The sequence below is a fragment of the Eleutherodactylus coqui genome, chromosome 2 (genome assembly GCF_035609145.1).
Source record: "Eleutherodactylus coqui strain aEleCoq1 chromosome 2, aEleCoq1.hap1, whole genome shotgun sequence".
In the NCBI taxonomy this organism is placed as follows: Eukaryota; Metazoa; Chordata; class Amphibia; order Anura; family Eleutherodactylidae; genus Eleutherodactylus; species Eleutherodactylus coqui.
In genome coordinates this window covers 152,099,690-152,115,149 of record NC_089838.1, presented here as the reverse complement: position 1 = coordinate 152,115,149, position 15,460 = coordinate 152,099,690, and the positions used below count along the sequence as shown (strand labels likewise).

Genomic DNA, 15,460 nt, shown 5'->3' with positions numbered 1-15,460 from the left:
GGTTTGAATCTTCTATCGGCAGATGTGAGAAATGTTTGAAAGAAGAACTGAATGAATCTCCGGTGAATGCCTGTGAATGAAGACGATACATTTTACCTCTGAACACCTCGGGATGGAGCACTGCGCGCCGCTGCTCGTCCTTTTATCACTGCGGTCCGTGACGTCAGCGAGGCTGACCCTCCTGCTGACCAATCAGGCGGCTCGGAGTCGCTTCCCAGCGAGCAGCCGCCGCCATGTTGTGTGTGGGAAAGACGTCCTGTCAGCCCGGCTGGGTGTGAGAGACGTCACTGCGGGCGGGAGGCCGGAATGTCCCGGGGCTGGGCAATGGAAAAACTGATTTCATTGCTTGTACAAGGGCGGGCCAACACGGGCTGATAATGCTCAAGAGCGCTGCATTAACCGGGTTATCGCGACTGGGTGATAGTCGGGCGGCTGCAGCTGACCGGCCGCCCCATCGGAGTTTGCGCAGTTTCTGTGCTTATAGCACCTGAGTGTCAAGCGTGGCCAGAAAAAATAAAAATGGAAGTCGACCAACTGATGTCGGTGAAAACTCCCCAGAAGTTATTGGGCGCGTGACAAATAAATAAAATAGTGCGCCTCCGTCTTGTATTTCATTTTTTTAACATATCCGTTGACTTGAATGTGCAATTCTGAGCCTAAAATAGCGCTAGATAGGACTTGCTGCGCCCGTCGGGCCGTGGAAATTTGCACATAAATACACATATTTGGGAGATTTATAAAAAAGTATTTGCGTTTTATTTAGTCTAAAATGCGACTTCTTTAGGCTAAATAATGTGCGCCGGATTCTTTTGTACCTTGTGAGCCTATTCTGACCGATGTACGCCCGTCACGCCGTCCTCGCGCCTGCAGTACATCCACATATAATGGGCTCATTCGTATTAGCGATGTCTCCCTGCATGGCGCCGCGTTGTGATGCTACGCAGGGAATAAATGTCCGTTCTTTTTGCGATATCTCCCATTATTTTCAATATGGCCGGGGGCAGCAGCGTCGGCACCATTGAAAGCAATGGGAGAACATGGCGATCTCCTGCTGTGGCTGTGACCGCTGCGCCCGGGATTCCTGCAGCCCCGCAGGGATAGAAGGTCGTTTCCATGTGCAGACGACTTGCATCCAGGGGCTTCACATGGTGGCGAGGGCGGTATCTGGCTGTGATTCACGCCCCAATATCGCCCTCACCAGTGCGAATGAGCTCTGACTCTCCCTAGCGGCGCTGCTAGACTGAACAGAGGAACTGTAGCCATTACTGACAGCTCACTCAATGTGTCACACTCACATTGTATGATTTTATGGTGGTGGGGAGGATGTACCAAATCTAAGGACACCCAAATCATCCACCAAAGGTTGTGCAAAGGGGTCAAAGTGTGGTGCAAGAAAAAGCCTGTCGGCTTCTTATATTAGGTCTGTGGGCGCGGTTCAGGTGGCGCAATGTGCAGAGGGGCGGAGAGGAGGCAGAGAGGGGGCGGGAGCTCAGTTCCTGCTCCTGGCTCTTCCATCCTCCCCTCCCCTGCAGATGAGGATAACGTATATCGGCTCGGCGTGAAAACCGAGCCGATATACGTTCGCGTGAATCCAGCCTAAGGGTGACTACCCACTAGCGTTTGCTAATTTGCTGCATTTTTTTTTCCCGGTGTCTATGGGGCTTTCTAATATTAAAAATGCATCATGGCAAACATTGCAATTTAACACGAAATCGCGATTTTGCGCGATCGCGATTTTAACATTACAAGTCCCATAGACCCCTGCAGAAAAAAAACGCTTTGAATTTCGCAGTGAAAAAGAGCTGTAGTGGGTAGTCACCCTAATGGTGGCGTGTACTGCTCATGGAGGTACACGGCCCCGAAATAACACTACTGTGCCAGAGGTCGAAGAATAGGGGAAATGGCGCAGTTGCCCATAGCAACCAATTAGGTTGGTGCTATCATTTTCCAAATGGTGTATGAAATAAGAGGCAAAGTCTGATTGGTTAGTTTAGGTAAAGCAGCAGAAAAAGTCTCACCTCGTCTTATCCACTTCAGCTTGCAGCATATATTTCACATGCAGGAGTATACTCACATACTTCATTAGCCACTCGATCCGGTGGTGTTTATAAGTAAAGCAGAATCAAACAGGTGGGAACTTTGAAGTGCCGTGAATAAAAATTTCTCTTACTTTGGCATTGAAAAGGTTAAATGTAAAAACAAAAGAAAACAATATGTAGATAAGTTTTCTGTTCTAAAACAGGAGGGTTACTGGATCCTAACTCTGGACACTAGATATCCAAAGGGATTGAATTCCAAAACTGATTTGTTGTATATATATTAATTATTTTGTCATATTAGGCAATTATGTGTAACATACCAATTTTGGTTGTGTTGTGTTGCATATTTCTCTATAAAAGATATTTTTTTTTATTTATTTTTTTTTTGAGAATTTTTTTTTTTTTTTTTTGTTGCAGGCTGATTATTATGTCGCTATATACTAGAATTAATATTTATTTTTAATAAATTTGGTTTAATTTCAAAGTTATAAGAGATTATGCAACCAACAAGATATTATGGTTCATATGTTTAATAGGTATATAACAACCTCTGGCATTGGATAAACACACCCACATAAAGTGAAAACGTAATATGAACGAACACATGCCTATAGTTTTAAAAAGCTAAAATGTATTATGAACATATGCCTATATGCCGAGATATTCCTTATACTATATATTATCAAATCAGTTTTATATTGATGAATGTTGCATTGAAATGAAGTATTTGGGTCTAACTTTAAAATACAGACAAAAAAATCATGTTTTGGCTATTCAAGATAAGTATTCGCTGGAATAACAGGTAATAATAATTCATTGCCGTTTATAACAAGTATGCTACTGAATAATATGAAATCCATCCCCCATTGCTGTATAAAGACAAATGTTCTATACTAGTATAATCGTTTTGATAGACATGTGTTTTGGGCTAGAACTCTTCTCTAACAGATTGTGCATTATGTGTATCCATAAAATTGTGATTAAGTGATTTTTCAAACAAAATGACTTCCACCCTTAGGGTGCGGGCAGACGAGCGTAGGCGTATTTACGTTCGCACGAGTGCAACGTATAATCGCCCGAGCGATCGTTTTTCACCGATCACGACCAGAGCTAGAAAGCGTATTTTCGTTTGTTCCTACTTTGCAAATGGTCTTTTCGGCCATCGAATATGCGTTGGCGCGTATTTCGGTCGCATATGTTCCGTTTTTTTTCGAATTGCCGTTTTTACGCGCCGTAAAATCGCCCATGTGAACGAATACATTCGAAATTATTGCCTCAGATGGTCACGTATATACGTTTGGTCGCAAAAACGCGCCGTTTATGCGCTCGTCTGCCCGCACCCTTAGGGAACAGGGTGAGAGGTGTTTTGAAAGAAGAAACAAAGGGTTAATCAGGTGTTGTTTTTAATTAGTTTCACTATTTAAATAGGCTAGTAATGTTATTTGTAAGAGGTGATCAAGGCTCATGAGGAGCTGAAACTAGTCCTCTGAACCTGTGACTTTTATATGCACAGATTACAATAAAAGGAGTTTTTATTCACGGCACTTCAAAGTTCCCACCTGTTTGATTCTGCGTTAGTTTAGGTAAGGCTGTGTTCACATCAGCGCCCTTTTATCAATTATTAATGGATCCTACTTTTTTCTTACCAAAAAAAGATGTCTGAGATGAGCTGGGCAGAAAGTGGGTGGCCCCCAATATAGTCATTGGGGTCTCTTTGACGCTGTTCAGTTCCATCTAGTGACTGAACCATTCGGCCGTGGGAATTCCCCTTTACTGCTCCCCAAACGCAGCAGGAAAGCAGAGTCCCCAACACAGAAGTGAAAGCCCCCTAATTAGTACTAACTAAAGCCAACGGATCCATCAGAAAAGAAAAACGGAAAGTTACCTTCTCCTTCAGTTCGGAACGCTGCGCTAACCGTGTTACAACACTCCCATTGGTTCCAATGGGGCTTCATAGACCTGCATTCCACCGCAATGTTTCTAATGCCGAGATTTTCGAACACTGTCTGCTCTATTTTTTGGGGGTGATGGGGTGCATTAAAAAATGCTGTCAGCCCATTCACATCTGTGTCAGCCTCCACTGCAGATCTAACACAAAATCCCAGACAATATAGCACAGCATCCTGCACTATTTCATCCGGGAAAATGCCGGTCGGACTCCATCATAGACAATGTGGTCTAATCACCACCGTTCAGGTCCGGCATGTATTGGATCCAGGAGTTTCAGTTTGATTGAGGACAGAGCCAAACGATAGAAATAGACTTAAACTCCATGGTGCAGATGTGAATGGGGACATGCGTTATAGTTAGAGATGAGCGAGCGTACTCGCTAAGGCAAATTACTCGAGCGAGTATTGCCATTTTCGAGTACATGCCTGCTCATACCAAAAGATTTTGGCGCCGGCGGGGGTGAGCAGTAAGTTGCGGGAGTGAGCAGGGGGGAGCGGTGGGGGGGAGAGAGATCTCTCCCCCATCGCTCCCCGAATCTTTTGAGACGAGCGGGCATGTACTCGAAAGTGGCAATACTCGCTCGAGTAATTTGCCTTAGCGAGTACGCTCGCTCATCTCTAGTTATAGTCAGTCTTTGGCCTTATTCACACAGGTAATTTTATGCCGCTATTTAGCCGTGATAAAACGCTGTCCGAAAATCACGACCATGTAAAGTAATGGATTCCAATGCATTCATTCACATGGGAGATTTTTGGGTGCGTGACAAATTGCACCGTTAAAACTTCAAATCGGAGACCATTTTCAGTCGCCAATTTTTCACACTGCGTCAAAAGATAGGTCTTGACTAGAGATGAGCGAACGTACTCGTCCGAGCTTGATACTCGTTCGAGTATTAGCGTGTTCGAGATGCTCATTACTAGAGACGAGTACCACGCGATGTTCGAGTTACTTTCACTTTCATCTCTGAGAAATTTGCACGCTTTTCTGGCCAATAAAAAGACATGGAAGGCATTACAACTTCCCCCTGCGACGTTCAAGCCCTATACCACCCCCCTGCAGTGAGTGGCTGGCGAGATCAGGTGTCACCCGAGTATAAAAATCGGCCCCTCCCGCAGCTCGCCTCAGATGCGTTGTGAGATAGCTGAGGGACAGTGCTATAGTGTTGGAGCTGCTGTAGGGAGAGTGTTAGGAGTTAGTGTAGGCTTCAAGAACCCCAACGGTCCTTCTTAGGGCCACATCTGACCGTGTGCAGTAGTGTGGAGGCTGCTTTTTGCAGTGTTGCACATTTTTTTTTTTTTGGTATATCGGCCGTGCAGAGCATTGCGCCCTGCAGTAATAGTCCAGGGACAGAAGTGTGGAGGCAGGGAGAGCGTTAGGAGTTATTGTAGGCTTCAAGAACCCCAACGGTCCTTCTTAGGGCCACATCTAACCGTGTGCAGTAGTGTGGAGGCTGCTTTTAGCAGTGTTGCACTTTTTTTTTTTTGGTATATCGGCCGTGCAGAGCATTGCGCCCTGCAGTAATACTCCAGGGAGAGAATTGTGTAGGCAGGGCCAGAAGACATATATTATAGATTGAATATACGCAGTGGTCCTTTTCAAAAAAATATTGGAAAAAAAATTATTTGGCCTGCCTGTCACTGTGCTCAGTGTTCTGGGTCCGTGTCTGCTGGGGGTAGTAGTTCTCCAAATAAATACGCAGCCAGCTAAGTGTTACAGCAGGCGTGCGCCAAATTATTTCCTGGGGTTCCGTAAACGAAGTCAGCCTCCAACCACAGGCCAATAAGCGGCACATTTAATTACAGCGTTCTGTTTCTGCACTACTGCTAATACACCATGCTGAGGGGTAGGGGTAGGCCTATAGGACGTGGACGCGGACGCGGAGGCCCAAGTCAGGGTGTGGGCACAGGCCGAGCCAGTGCGGTGGCCAGGGGTAGAGGCAGGGCCAGACCGAATAATCCACCTACTGGTTCCCAAAGCGCCCCCTCGCGCCATGCCACCCTGCAGAGGTCAAGGTGCTCTACGGTGTGGCAGTTTTTCACAGAGACGCCTGACGACCGACGAACAGTGGTGTGCAACCTTTGTCGCGCCAAGATCAGCTGGGGAGGCACCACCACCAGCATGCGCAGGCATATGATGGCCAAGCACCCCACAAGGTTGGACGATGCCCGTTCACCGCCTCCGGTTTGCACCACTGCCTCTCCCCCTGTGCCCCAACCTGCCACTGAGATTCAACCCCCCTCTGAGGACACAGGCAGTACCGTCTCCTGGCCTGCACCCACACCCTCACCTCCGCTGTCCTCGGCCCCATCCAGCAATGTCTCTCAGCGTAGCGTCCAGACTTTGCTAGCGCCCCAGTTTGAGCGCAAGCACGACGCCACGCACCCGCACGCTCAAGCGTTAAACGTGCACATTGCAAAATTGATCAGCCTAGAGATGCTTCCGTATAGGCTTGTGGAAACGGAGGCTTTCAAAAGCATGATGGCGGCGGCGGCCCCGCGCTACTCGGTTCCCAGTCGCCACTACTTTTCCCGATGTGCCGTCCCAGGCCTGCACGACCACGTCTCCCGCAACATTGTACGCGCCCTCACCAACGCGGTTACTGCCAAGGTCCACTTAACAACAGACACGTGGACAAGCACAGGCGGGCAGGGCCACTATATCTCCCTGACGGCACATTGGGTGAATTTAGTGGAGGCTGGGACAGAGTCAGAGCCTGGGACCGCTCACATCCTACCCACCCCCCGAATTGCGTGCCCCAGCTCGGTGGTGGTATCTGCGGGGGTGTATGCTTCCTCCACTAAACCACCCTCCTCCTCCTCCTACGCAACCTCTGTCTCGCAATCAAGATGTGTCAGCAGCAGCACGTCGCCAGCAGTCGGTGTCACGCGGCGTGGCAGCACAGCGGTGGGCAAGCGTCAGCAGGCCGTGCTGAAACTACTCAGCTTAGGAGAGAAGAGCCACATGGCCCACGAACTGCTGCAGGGTCTGACAGAGCAGACCGACCGCTGGCTTGCGCCGCTGAGCCTCCAACCGGGCATGGTCGTGTGTGACAACGGCCATAACCTGGTTGCAGCTCGGCAGCCTCACGCACGTGCCATGCCTGGCCCATGTCTTTAATTTGGTGGTTCAGCGCTTTCTGAAAAGCTACCCCCACTTGTCATACCTGCTCGGAAAGGTGCGCCAGCTCTGCGCACATTTCCGCAAATCCCACACGCACGCTGCCACCCTGCGGACACTGCAACATCGGTTTCATCTGCCAGTGCACCGACTGCTGTGCGACGTGCCCACACAGTGGAACTCTACGCTCCACATGTTGGCCAGACTCTATGAGCAGCGTAGAGCTATAGTGGAATACCAACTCCAACTTGCGCGGCGCAGTGGGAGTCAGCCTCCTCAATTATTTACAGAAGAGTGGGCCTGGTTGGCAGCCATCTGCCAGGTCCTTGGAAACTTTGAGGAGCTTACTCAGATGGTGAGCGGGGATGCTGCAATCATTAGCGTCACCATTCCTCTGCTATGCCTCTTGAGAAGTTCCCTGCAAAGCATAAAGGCAGACGCTTTGGAATCAGAAAGGGAGGCGGGGGAAGACAGTATGTCGCTGGATAGTCAGAGAACCCTCATGTCTATATCTCAGCACATTGAGGAGGAGGAGGAGGGGGAGGAGCATGAGGAGGAGGGGGAAGAGACAGCTTGGCCCACTGCTGAGGGGACAGATGCTGCTTGCCTGTCATCCTTTCAGCGTGTATGGCCAGAGGAGGAGGAGGAGGGGGAGGAGCATGAGGAGGAGGGGGAAGAGACAGCTTGGCCCACTGCTGAGGGTACAGATGCAGCTTATCTGTCATCCTTTCAGCGTGTATGGCCAGAGGAGGAGGAGGAGCCTGAAAGTGATCTTCCTAGTGAGGACAGCCATGTGTTGCGTACAGGTACCCTGGCACACATGGCTGACTTCATGTTAGGATGCCTTTCTCGTGACCCTCGCGTTACACGCATTCTGGCCACTACGGATTACTGGGTGTACACACTGCTCGATCCACAGTATAAGGAGAGCCTTTCCACTCTCCCGAAGAGGAAAGGGGTTCGAGAATGATGCTATACCACAGGGCGCTGGTGGAAAAACTGATGGTAAACTTCCCATCCGACAGCGCTAGTGGCCGAAGGCGCATTTCCGCGGCCCAGGTAGCAGGGGAGGCGCAGAGATCAGGCAGCATGTACAGCGCAGGCAGGGGAACACTCTCTAAGGCCTTTGACAGCTTTATGGCTCCCCAGCAAGACTGTGTCACCGCTCCCCAGTCAAGGCTGAGTCAGCGGGAGCACATTAAAAGGATGGTGAGGGAGTACGTAGCCAATCGCACGACCGTCCTCCGTGACGCCTCTGCCCCCTACAACTACTGGGTGTCGAAGCTGGACACGTGGCCTGAACTCGCGCTGTATGCCCTGGAGGTGCTTGCTTGTCCTGCGGCTAGCGTCTTGTCAGAGAGTGTGTTTAGTGTGGCTGGGGGAATCATCACGGATAAGCGTACCCACCTGTCAACCGACAGTGCCGACAGGCTTACACTCATCAAGATGAACAAAGCCTGGATTTCCCCAGACTTCTCTTCTCCACCAGCGGACAGCAGCGATACCTAAGCAATACGTAGGCTGCACCCGCGGATGGAAGCATTGTTCTCTATCACCATCAAAAACGTGGACCTTTTAGCTTCATCAATCTGTGTATAATATTCATCCTCCTCCTCCTGAAACCTGACGTAATCACACCGAACGTGCAATTTTTCTTAGGCCAACAAGGCTCAGTCATATAATTTTTCTAAACAATTTTTATACGTTTCAATGCTCATTAAAGCGTTGAAACTTTCACCTCAACCAATTTTTATTTTAACTGGGCTGCCTCCAGGCCAAGTTACCAATTAAGCCACATTAACCAAAGCCATTAATGGGTTTCACCTGCCCTCTCGGTTGGGCATGGGCAATTTTTCTCAGGTACATTAGTACTGTTGGTACACCAATTTTTGTGGGCCCTCGCCTACAGTGTAATCCAATTAATTTTTTGCCCACCTGCATTAAACATGACATTATTACCTCAGCTGTGATGGGCAATGCAATGGGATATATTTATGTACCACCGGTGGCTTCCTGGCACCCACCCATGCTGTGGGTCCACAGGGAGTTGTAACTACATGTGTCCACTTCTAAAGAACCCCAGTCTGACTGGGGCATGCAGTGTGGGCCGAAGCCCACCTGCATTAAACATGACATTATTACCTCAGCTGTGATGGGCAATGCAACGGGATATATTTATGTACCGCCGGTGGCTTCCTGGCACCCACCCATGCTGTGGGTCCACAGGGAGATGTAACTACATGTGTCCACTTCTAAAGAACCCCAGTCTGACTGGGGCATGCAGTGTGGGCCGAAGCCCACCTGCATTTCATCTGACGTTAGCTCTGCTGTCCAGGACACTGCAATGGGATACATTTATGTACAGCGGGTGGGTTCCAGGGAGCCACCCATGCTGTGGGTGCACACGGAAATCCCATTGCAGAGTTGTACCTGCCTGTGACTATTTATAAAAAACCGCGGTCTGACTGGGGCATGCAGACACCTTGACAGAATGAATAGTGTGTGGCACATGGGTTCCCCATTGCTATGCCCACGTGTGCAGCTCCTGATGGCGGTGGCACAGGATTATATTTCTCATTGCTTCTGTACAGCATTGTGGGCTATCGCCCCGCCCCTTTTAAAGAGGGTCGCTGCCTAGCCGTGCCAACCCTCTGCAGTGTGTGCCTGCGGTTCCTCTGGCAGACGCACTTATAAATAGACATGAGGGTGGTGTGGCATGAGGGCAGCTGAAGGCTGTGCAGGGACAATTTGGTGTGCGCTGTGGACACTGGGTCGTGCAGGGGGGGTTGGGCAGCATGTAACCCAGGAGAAGTGGCAGCGGAGTGTCATGCAGGCAGTGATTGTGCTTTGTTGGAGGTAGTGTGGTGCTTAGCTAAGGTATGCATTGCTAATGAGGGCTTTTCAGAAGTAAAAGTGTTGGGGGGGCCACTCTTGCCGCTATCGTGGCTTAATAGTGGGACCTGGGAACTTGAGATGCAGCCCAACATGTAGCCCCTCGCCTGCCCTATCCATTGCTGTGTTGTTCCCATCACTTTCTTGAATTGCCCCGATTTTCACAAATGAAAACCTTAGCGAGCATCGGCGATATACAAAAATGCTCGGGTCGCCCATTGACTTCAATGGGGTTCGTTATTCGAAACGAACCCTCGAGCATCGCGAAAAGTTTGTCTCGAGTAACGAGCACCCGAGCATTTTGGTGCTCGCTCATCTCTAGTCTTGACCTATCTTTTGATGAAAACTGCTGGAGGCTCCCATGGACTCCTATGGAAGTTAAAAAAAAGGAAGAGGGAGGAAGTTTACTTGTGTCCGGCACACGAAAAGAAGATAGCTGGTTCTATTTATGCATTAGAAGACATTCTGAGGATTTCTGCCAACGGACGAGAAAACGCTAAGTAATCTTGAGACTCAATCGTGGCTATTCTTCATTGATGTGGTCACCCAATCAATGCAGCACTGGATGAACCAATCACAGCCATTCAATGCAATGGCTGTAATTAGTTCATCGAGCACTGCATTGATTGACTGAGCCGTGGCGCTTTAGAACCAATCAGAGCCAGCGCTTCCTGAAGGCGGGATTTATAAAGATGTGTGCCGGAGCTTTGGGAGGAGAAGTGCGGCTGAGCAAAGAGCGGCTGTTAGGTAATGTATTGTTTTTTATTTTTTTTATATGCTGCTTATTTTAGGGACGTTTACAGTAGGACTTCCTACTGTAAACGTTATATCGCTTTGCACAAAAACCGCGATTTTGGGCTGCAACACAAAAAAAGGCTCCATAGGGAAACATGGGCTACAAAACATCGCAAATTGCAGCTGTATAGAGCATGCCACAATTGCTATGTACAGTAGTAGCCTACAAAACATCACAAATGTAAAGGAACTAGAGATGAGCGAGCACGCTCATTTAAGGCAGATTATCGAGCGGGCATCGCTCTTCTCGAGTTACTGGTTACTTGTCCGAGCAAATGCAGGGGGTAGAGTGAGAGAGATATCTCTCTCTCTCACCCCCGCCGCCACCCCGCATTTGCTCGGACGAGTAACCAGTTACTCGAGAAGAGCGATGCCCGCTCGATAATCTGCCTTAAATGAGCTTGCTCGCTCATCTCTAGAAGGAACCCATTGAAAAGCATAGGCTGCACATACATGCGATTTGTAGCGCTGTCACATCGCAAGGAAATCACCCAATTTTGTTGCCTGTGTGAAAGCGACCAGACGCTAAAAGGGATTTTACAGGATCCGTTTTTTACATTTTTCTGGTCTTAAGACAGAACAGAAAACAAAATGCTGATGTGAACCCAACCTAAGTGCACCACATTTGTAGTAGCTTTGAGAAATGACACCCTAATTTCTATAATCACATACTGATGATTTTAGGTCACTCTATGCCAGAATATACTGGGATACGCTGCGGGCCTCCGCAAGCGGATTCCACATACGGCCATGTGAACCGAGGGCTCTACATGTGTGCTATGGGGCCTAAAATGTCTTCAATCAAAATGTCTGTTCTGAAAGCCACCGGCTGTTCCTTTCATTTTGGGCGCTGCTATGCATACAGACATAACATGAGGGCCACAATGGGTATATTTCTGAACACAGGACAAACAGGGGTATCCATTTTGGGGTGTAAATCCTCATTTTCATGTGCATTATAGAAAAAGAAAACCTGCCTTTAAAATGATGTATTTGCAAAAATATGAAATTTTATTTTTTCTCCTCTAAATTACATTAACTCCTGAAAAACAAACTGTGGGGTCAAAATACTCCTGACATCCCTAAGTGAATACATTAAGGGGTATAGTTTTTAAAATGGGGTATCTATCATTCTGACACCTATGAGCCTTTGAAATCTTGGCTCATAGAACTCAGAGCAAGTGAGAATCAGCACATGGAAGGAGAGGAAGGCTCCTTCCATGTACTGGAAGATGAGACTTGAGAAAGGCTGGGGTCCATCAAACAGAAGCATAAAAGATATTTTGGCCAATGCTTCAGCCCTAAATCACGTGGAGCCACTGGAAGAAAGCATGCTCTGGTTGAGTAGACATCAGTACAGAAGAGTGGACAAGAGTCGGAACAACCAGAAAATATCGTTCCTGTAACAGGTGCTCATGTACAGTGCATGGCCAACCCTAGAAACCGGTAGGCCTGCTTAAGGACTGTAAGAGACTGTTAATCTTAGAGGTCACTAATCCTGTTGTAGCTCAGGACTGTTTCCAACATTTGAAGTAGAGAACCGCAGTGTCTGCATGTATCATATGTACAGTAAAAAGTTTTAGTGTGCTGCAATAACTTGTGTTGTCTCTGTCTGGCCACAGCCATTTTTGTAACACTGATCCTACATTACATATAAAAGCAATTTTGTAAAGGTGCATTTACACTGCAAAGATGATGGCTCAAAAGATGGCTTTTGAGTAATCACTGTGCAAAAACTACTACTTGGTACTAATGCCTATTAGTACCAAGTAGTAGCGTGTGAGCTGCCGGGAGCTGTAATTGGGGAAAAGACCGTGGGGCTGACAGCTGGTACAATGCAATCAGCTGTAATAAGCTCTCCCGGGCAGAGCACAGCTTGTGGTCCTGCTTATCAGCTCTTCTGCCAAATGATGGTTTTCAAGCACAACTACAAATCATCATTCGGCAGAAAACTGAAAGATAGGCACATTTACATCCAACGATTATCACTCAAAAGATGTCTTTTGAGCGATAATCGTTGTGTCTAAATGGGCCTTAAAGGGGTTGTCCCGCGAAAGCAAGTGGGGTTATACACTTCTGTATGGTCATATTAATGCACTTTGTAATGTACATCGTGCATTAATTATGAGCCATACAGAAGTTATTCACTTACCTGTTCCGTTGCTAGCGTCCTCGTCTCCATGGTGCCGTCTAATTTTCAGCGTCTAATCGCCCGATTAGACGCGCTTGCGCAGTCCGGTCTTCTTCTTTTCTGAATGGGGCCGCTCGTGCTGGAGAGCGGCTCCTCGTAGCCCCGCCCCGTCACGTGCCGATTCCAGCCAATCAGGAGGCTGGAATCGGCAATGGACCGCACAGAAGACCTGCGGTCCACCGAGGGAGAAGATCCCGGCGGCCATCTTCACAAGGTAAGTAAGAAGTCACCGGAGCGCGGGGATTCAGGTAAGCACTGTCCGTTGTTTTTTTTAACCCCTGCATCGGGTTTGTCTCGCGCCGAACGGGGGGGCTATTGAAAAAAAAAACAACCCATTTCAGCGCGGGACAACCCCTTTAAGCCAGGAAAGAAATTCACCAGTGACTACGGTGTTTCCTCACATCACAGCTGGGTAGCATGGGCAGTTCTCAAGCATAATGAGTGCAACCAACATCCATATTTCAGCTTCCTGTGCTTATATGAGCATTACATGGAAGTATTCAGGTTAGTTACAGTCACGGCTGATTTTATAGGTGTTTAGAGGATAAAGATTATCATGAGTTTGCTAGCTGTACTGTTGATTATCATGTTGTGCAAGTGTCTGTTTTGTACTATGCAGTATCTGGGTGGAGCAAAAGCTCTAAGGCAACCAAGTAGCCCCAGAGACAGTTCTAAAATAGTCCTACTAATAAACAGCACAACAATAACTCTTGCATACCTGTAGTCCCTCATTATCATACTATGCTATGGAGTATAAAACGACTACACCAGTGTCTGCTAACATATATATCCACAATCAAGAACTGCAGGATACTTTATGAGTAAAGAAGGTAATGTTTTACTTGTACTATAGCTAATTGTCATGTATGGTGAGATGCAAGAATGCTATTTACTTCCTCATGCATATCATCTACTTACAACTGTTACCTATTAAGGACAAAGAGTTTACATGTATCTAATCAATCTTTCTAATCCACTGTTAGTATATAAGAATTGTGTATCGTCTGACTATATAACCCAAGTACTGTGATTGGCAGTGACTGTAAATGCAGCAACAGAACTAAGCACATTAAATATAGTTGCAAGAAAAGGTAAGAAAACCCTTTGGAATAACTTGGATTTCTGCATTTATTGATAAAAAAAATGTGGTCTGAATGTTATGGAAGTCACAATTATAGACAACCACAATCTAACTAAACTAATAACACACAAACAGTTGTATCGGTCATGTCTTTTGTTGACCGCATTGAGTAAACATCCACAGTGTATGGAGAAAAAGTAAGTGAACCCTTGGTTTATTCACATTATTACGGACCTGCATTGTCTTTTTCCGTTGTTCGTCTCCATAAAAGCGGAAATGCTAGATCCCATATATGCAGGATTTGAACGGCGCAGAATGGAATCTATTGATTAGAATGGCTTCTATTTGTTGCTGTTATGCACTCTGGCATTTTCACCGATGAGCTGCGTATAGCAGATTTTTATGGACACCAGTGACAGAGGCTCTGAACGTAAACTTCTACGCTAATGTAAAAACAGCCTGACCTATAGATCTGCCTTTAGCAGCAATCATCTTAACCAAACATCTCCTGTAGTTGCAAAAAAGATTAGCAAAATGTTGAGAAATTTCACCCATACCTCCCCAAAAATGTGTTTTAGATCATCAATATTTCTGGGATGCCATGTATGGACAGCCCTCTTCTGGTCTTGCCACAGCATGATAGGATCAAGGTCAGAACTCTGGCTTGGCTATCCAAAATACCAATCTTCTGTTTCACCCATTTCTTAAGGCCCATTTAGACACGATTATCGCTCAAAATACTTTTGAGCGATAATCGTTGTGTTATTTACAGCGCAAGATGAGCGATCACCTTGCGCTGCAAGCGGAAGATGCAGAAGACAAGCGGGGACACCCCGCTTGTCTTCTGCATCCAGCTATTTCCCGTTCCGAGCGCTTGGCTGTTATACAGCTGAGCGCTCTGAGCGGAAAATGCAGAAGACAAGCGGGGTGTCCCCGCTCGTCTTCTGCATCCAGCTGTTCTCTGTTTTGGTGCACCCGGCTGTTATACAGCTGAGCGCTCCGAGTGGGATATGGAGAACAGAGCTGGACCGCTCTGTTCTTCATACCCCGCCTGTCATCAGTGAGCGGTATACAGCTGAAACAATAGTATCAACTGTATTCCACTGTGAATCACTGATAAGGCTCATCGTTGTCTTTCAGCACGCTGAAAAACAACGATGAGTGGCGGTTTAACGAGAACTGCACGATGTCAGTGCAGTTACACACAACGATTATTGCTCAAAAGACGGCTTTTTTAAAGCGATAATCGTGTCTAAATGTCTAATTGTGTCTTTAGTTGATTTACTTGTGTGCTTTGGTTGATTGTCTTGCTGCGTCACCCTATGTCTCTCCAGCTTGGGGTCTTGGACTGCTGCTCTTTCATTCTCCAGCGAAATATTTTGATACACCTTATAA

The 15,460-nt window shown here is 47.4% G+C and overlaps 1 protein-coding gene across 1 annotated transcript in view; it reads left to right on the top strand.

Annotated features, from left to right (window-relative positions):
• The first annotated feature begins 13,723 nt into the window (after positions 1-13,723).
• LOC136611850 (uncharacterized) overlaps positions 13,724-15,460 on the top strand; it is a 65,399-nt gene continuing 63,662 nt past the window's right edge. Inside the window, exon 1 of the mRNA XM_066591774.1 lies at positions 13,724-13,814. Within this exon, the coding sequence (XP_066447871.1) occupies positions 13,802-13,814 (13 nt within the window). The 5' untranslated portion in view covers positions 13,724-13,801. The remainder of the gene's footprint in view (positions 13,815-15,460) is intronic.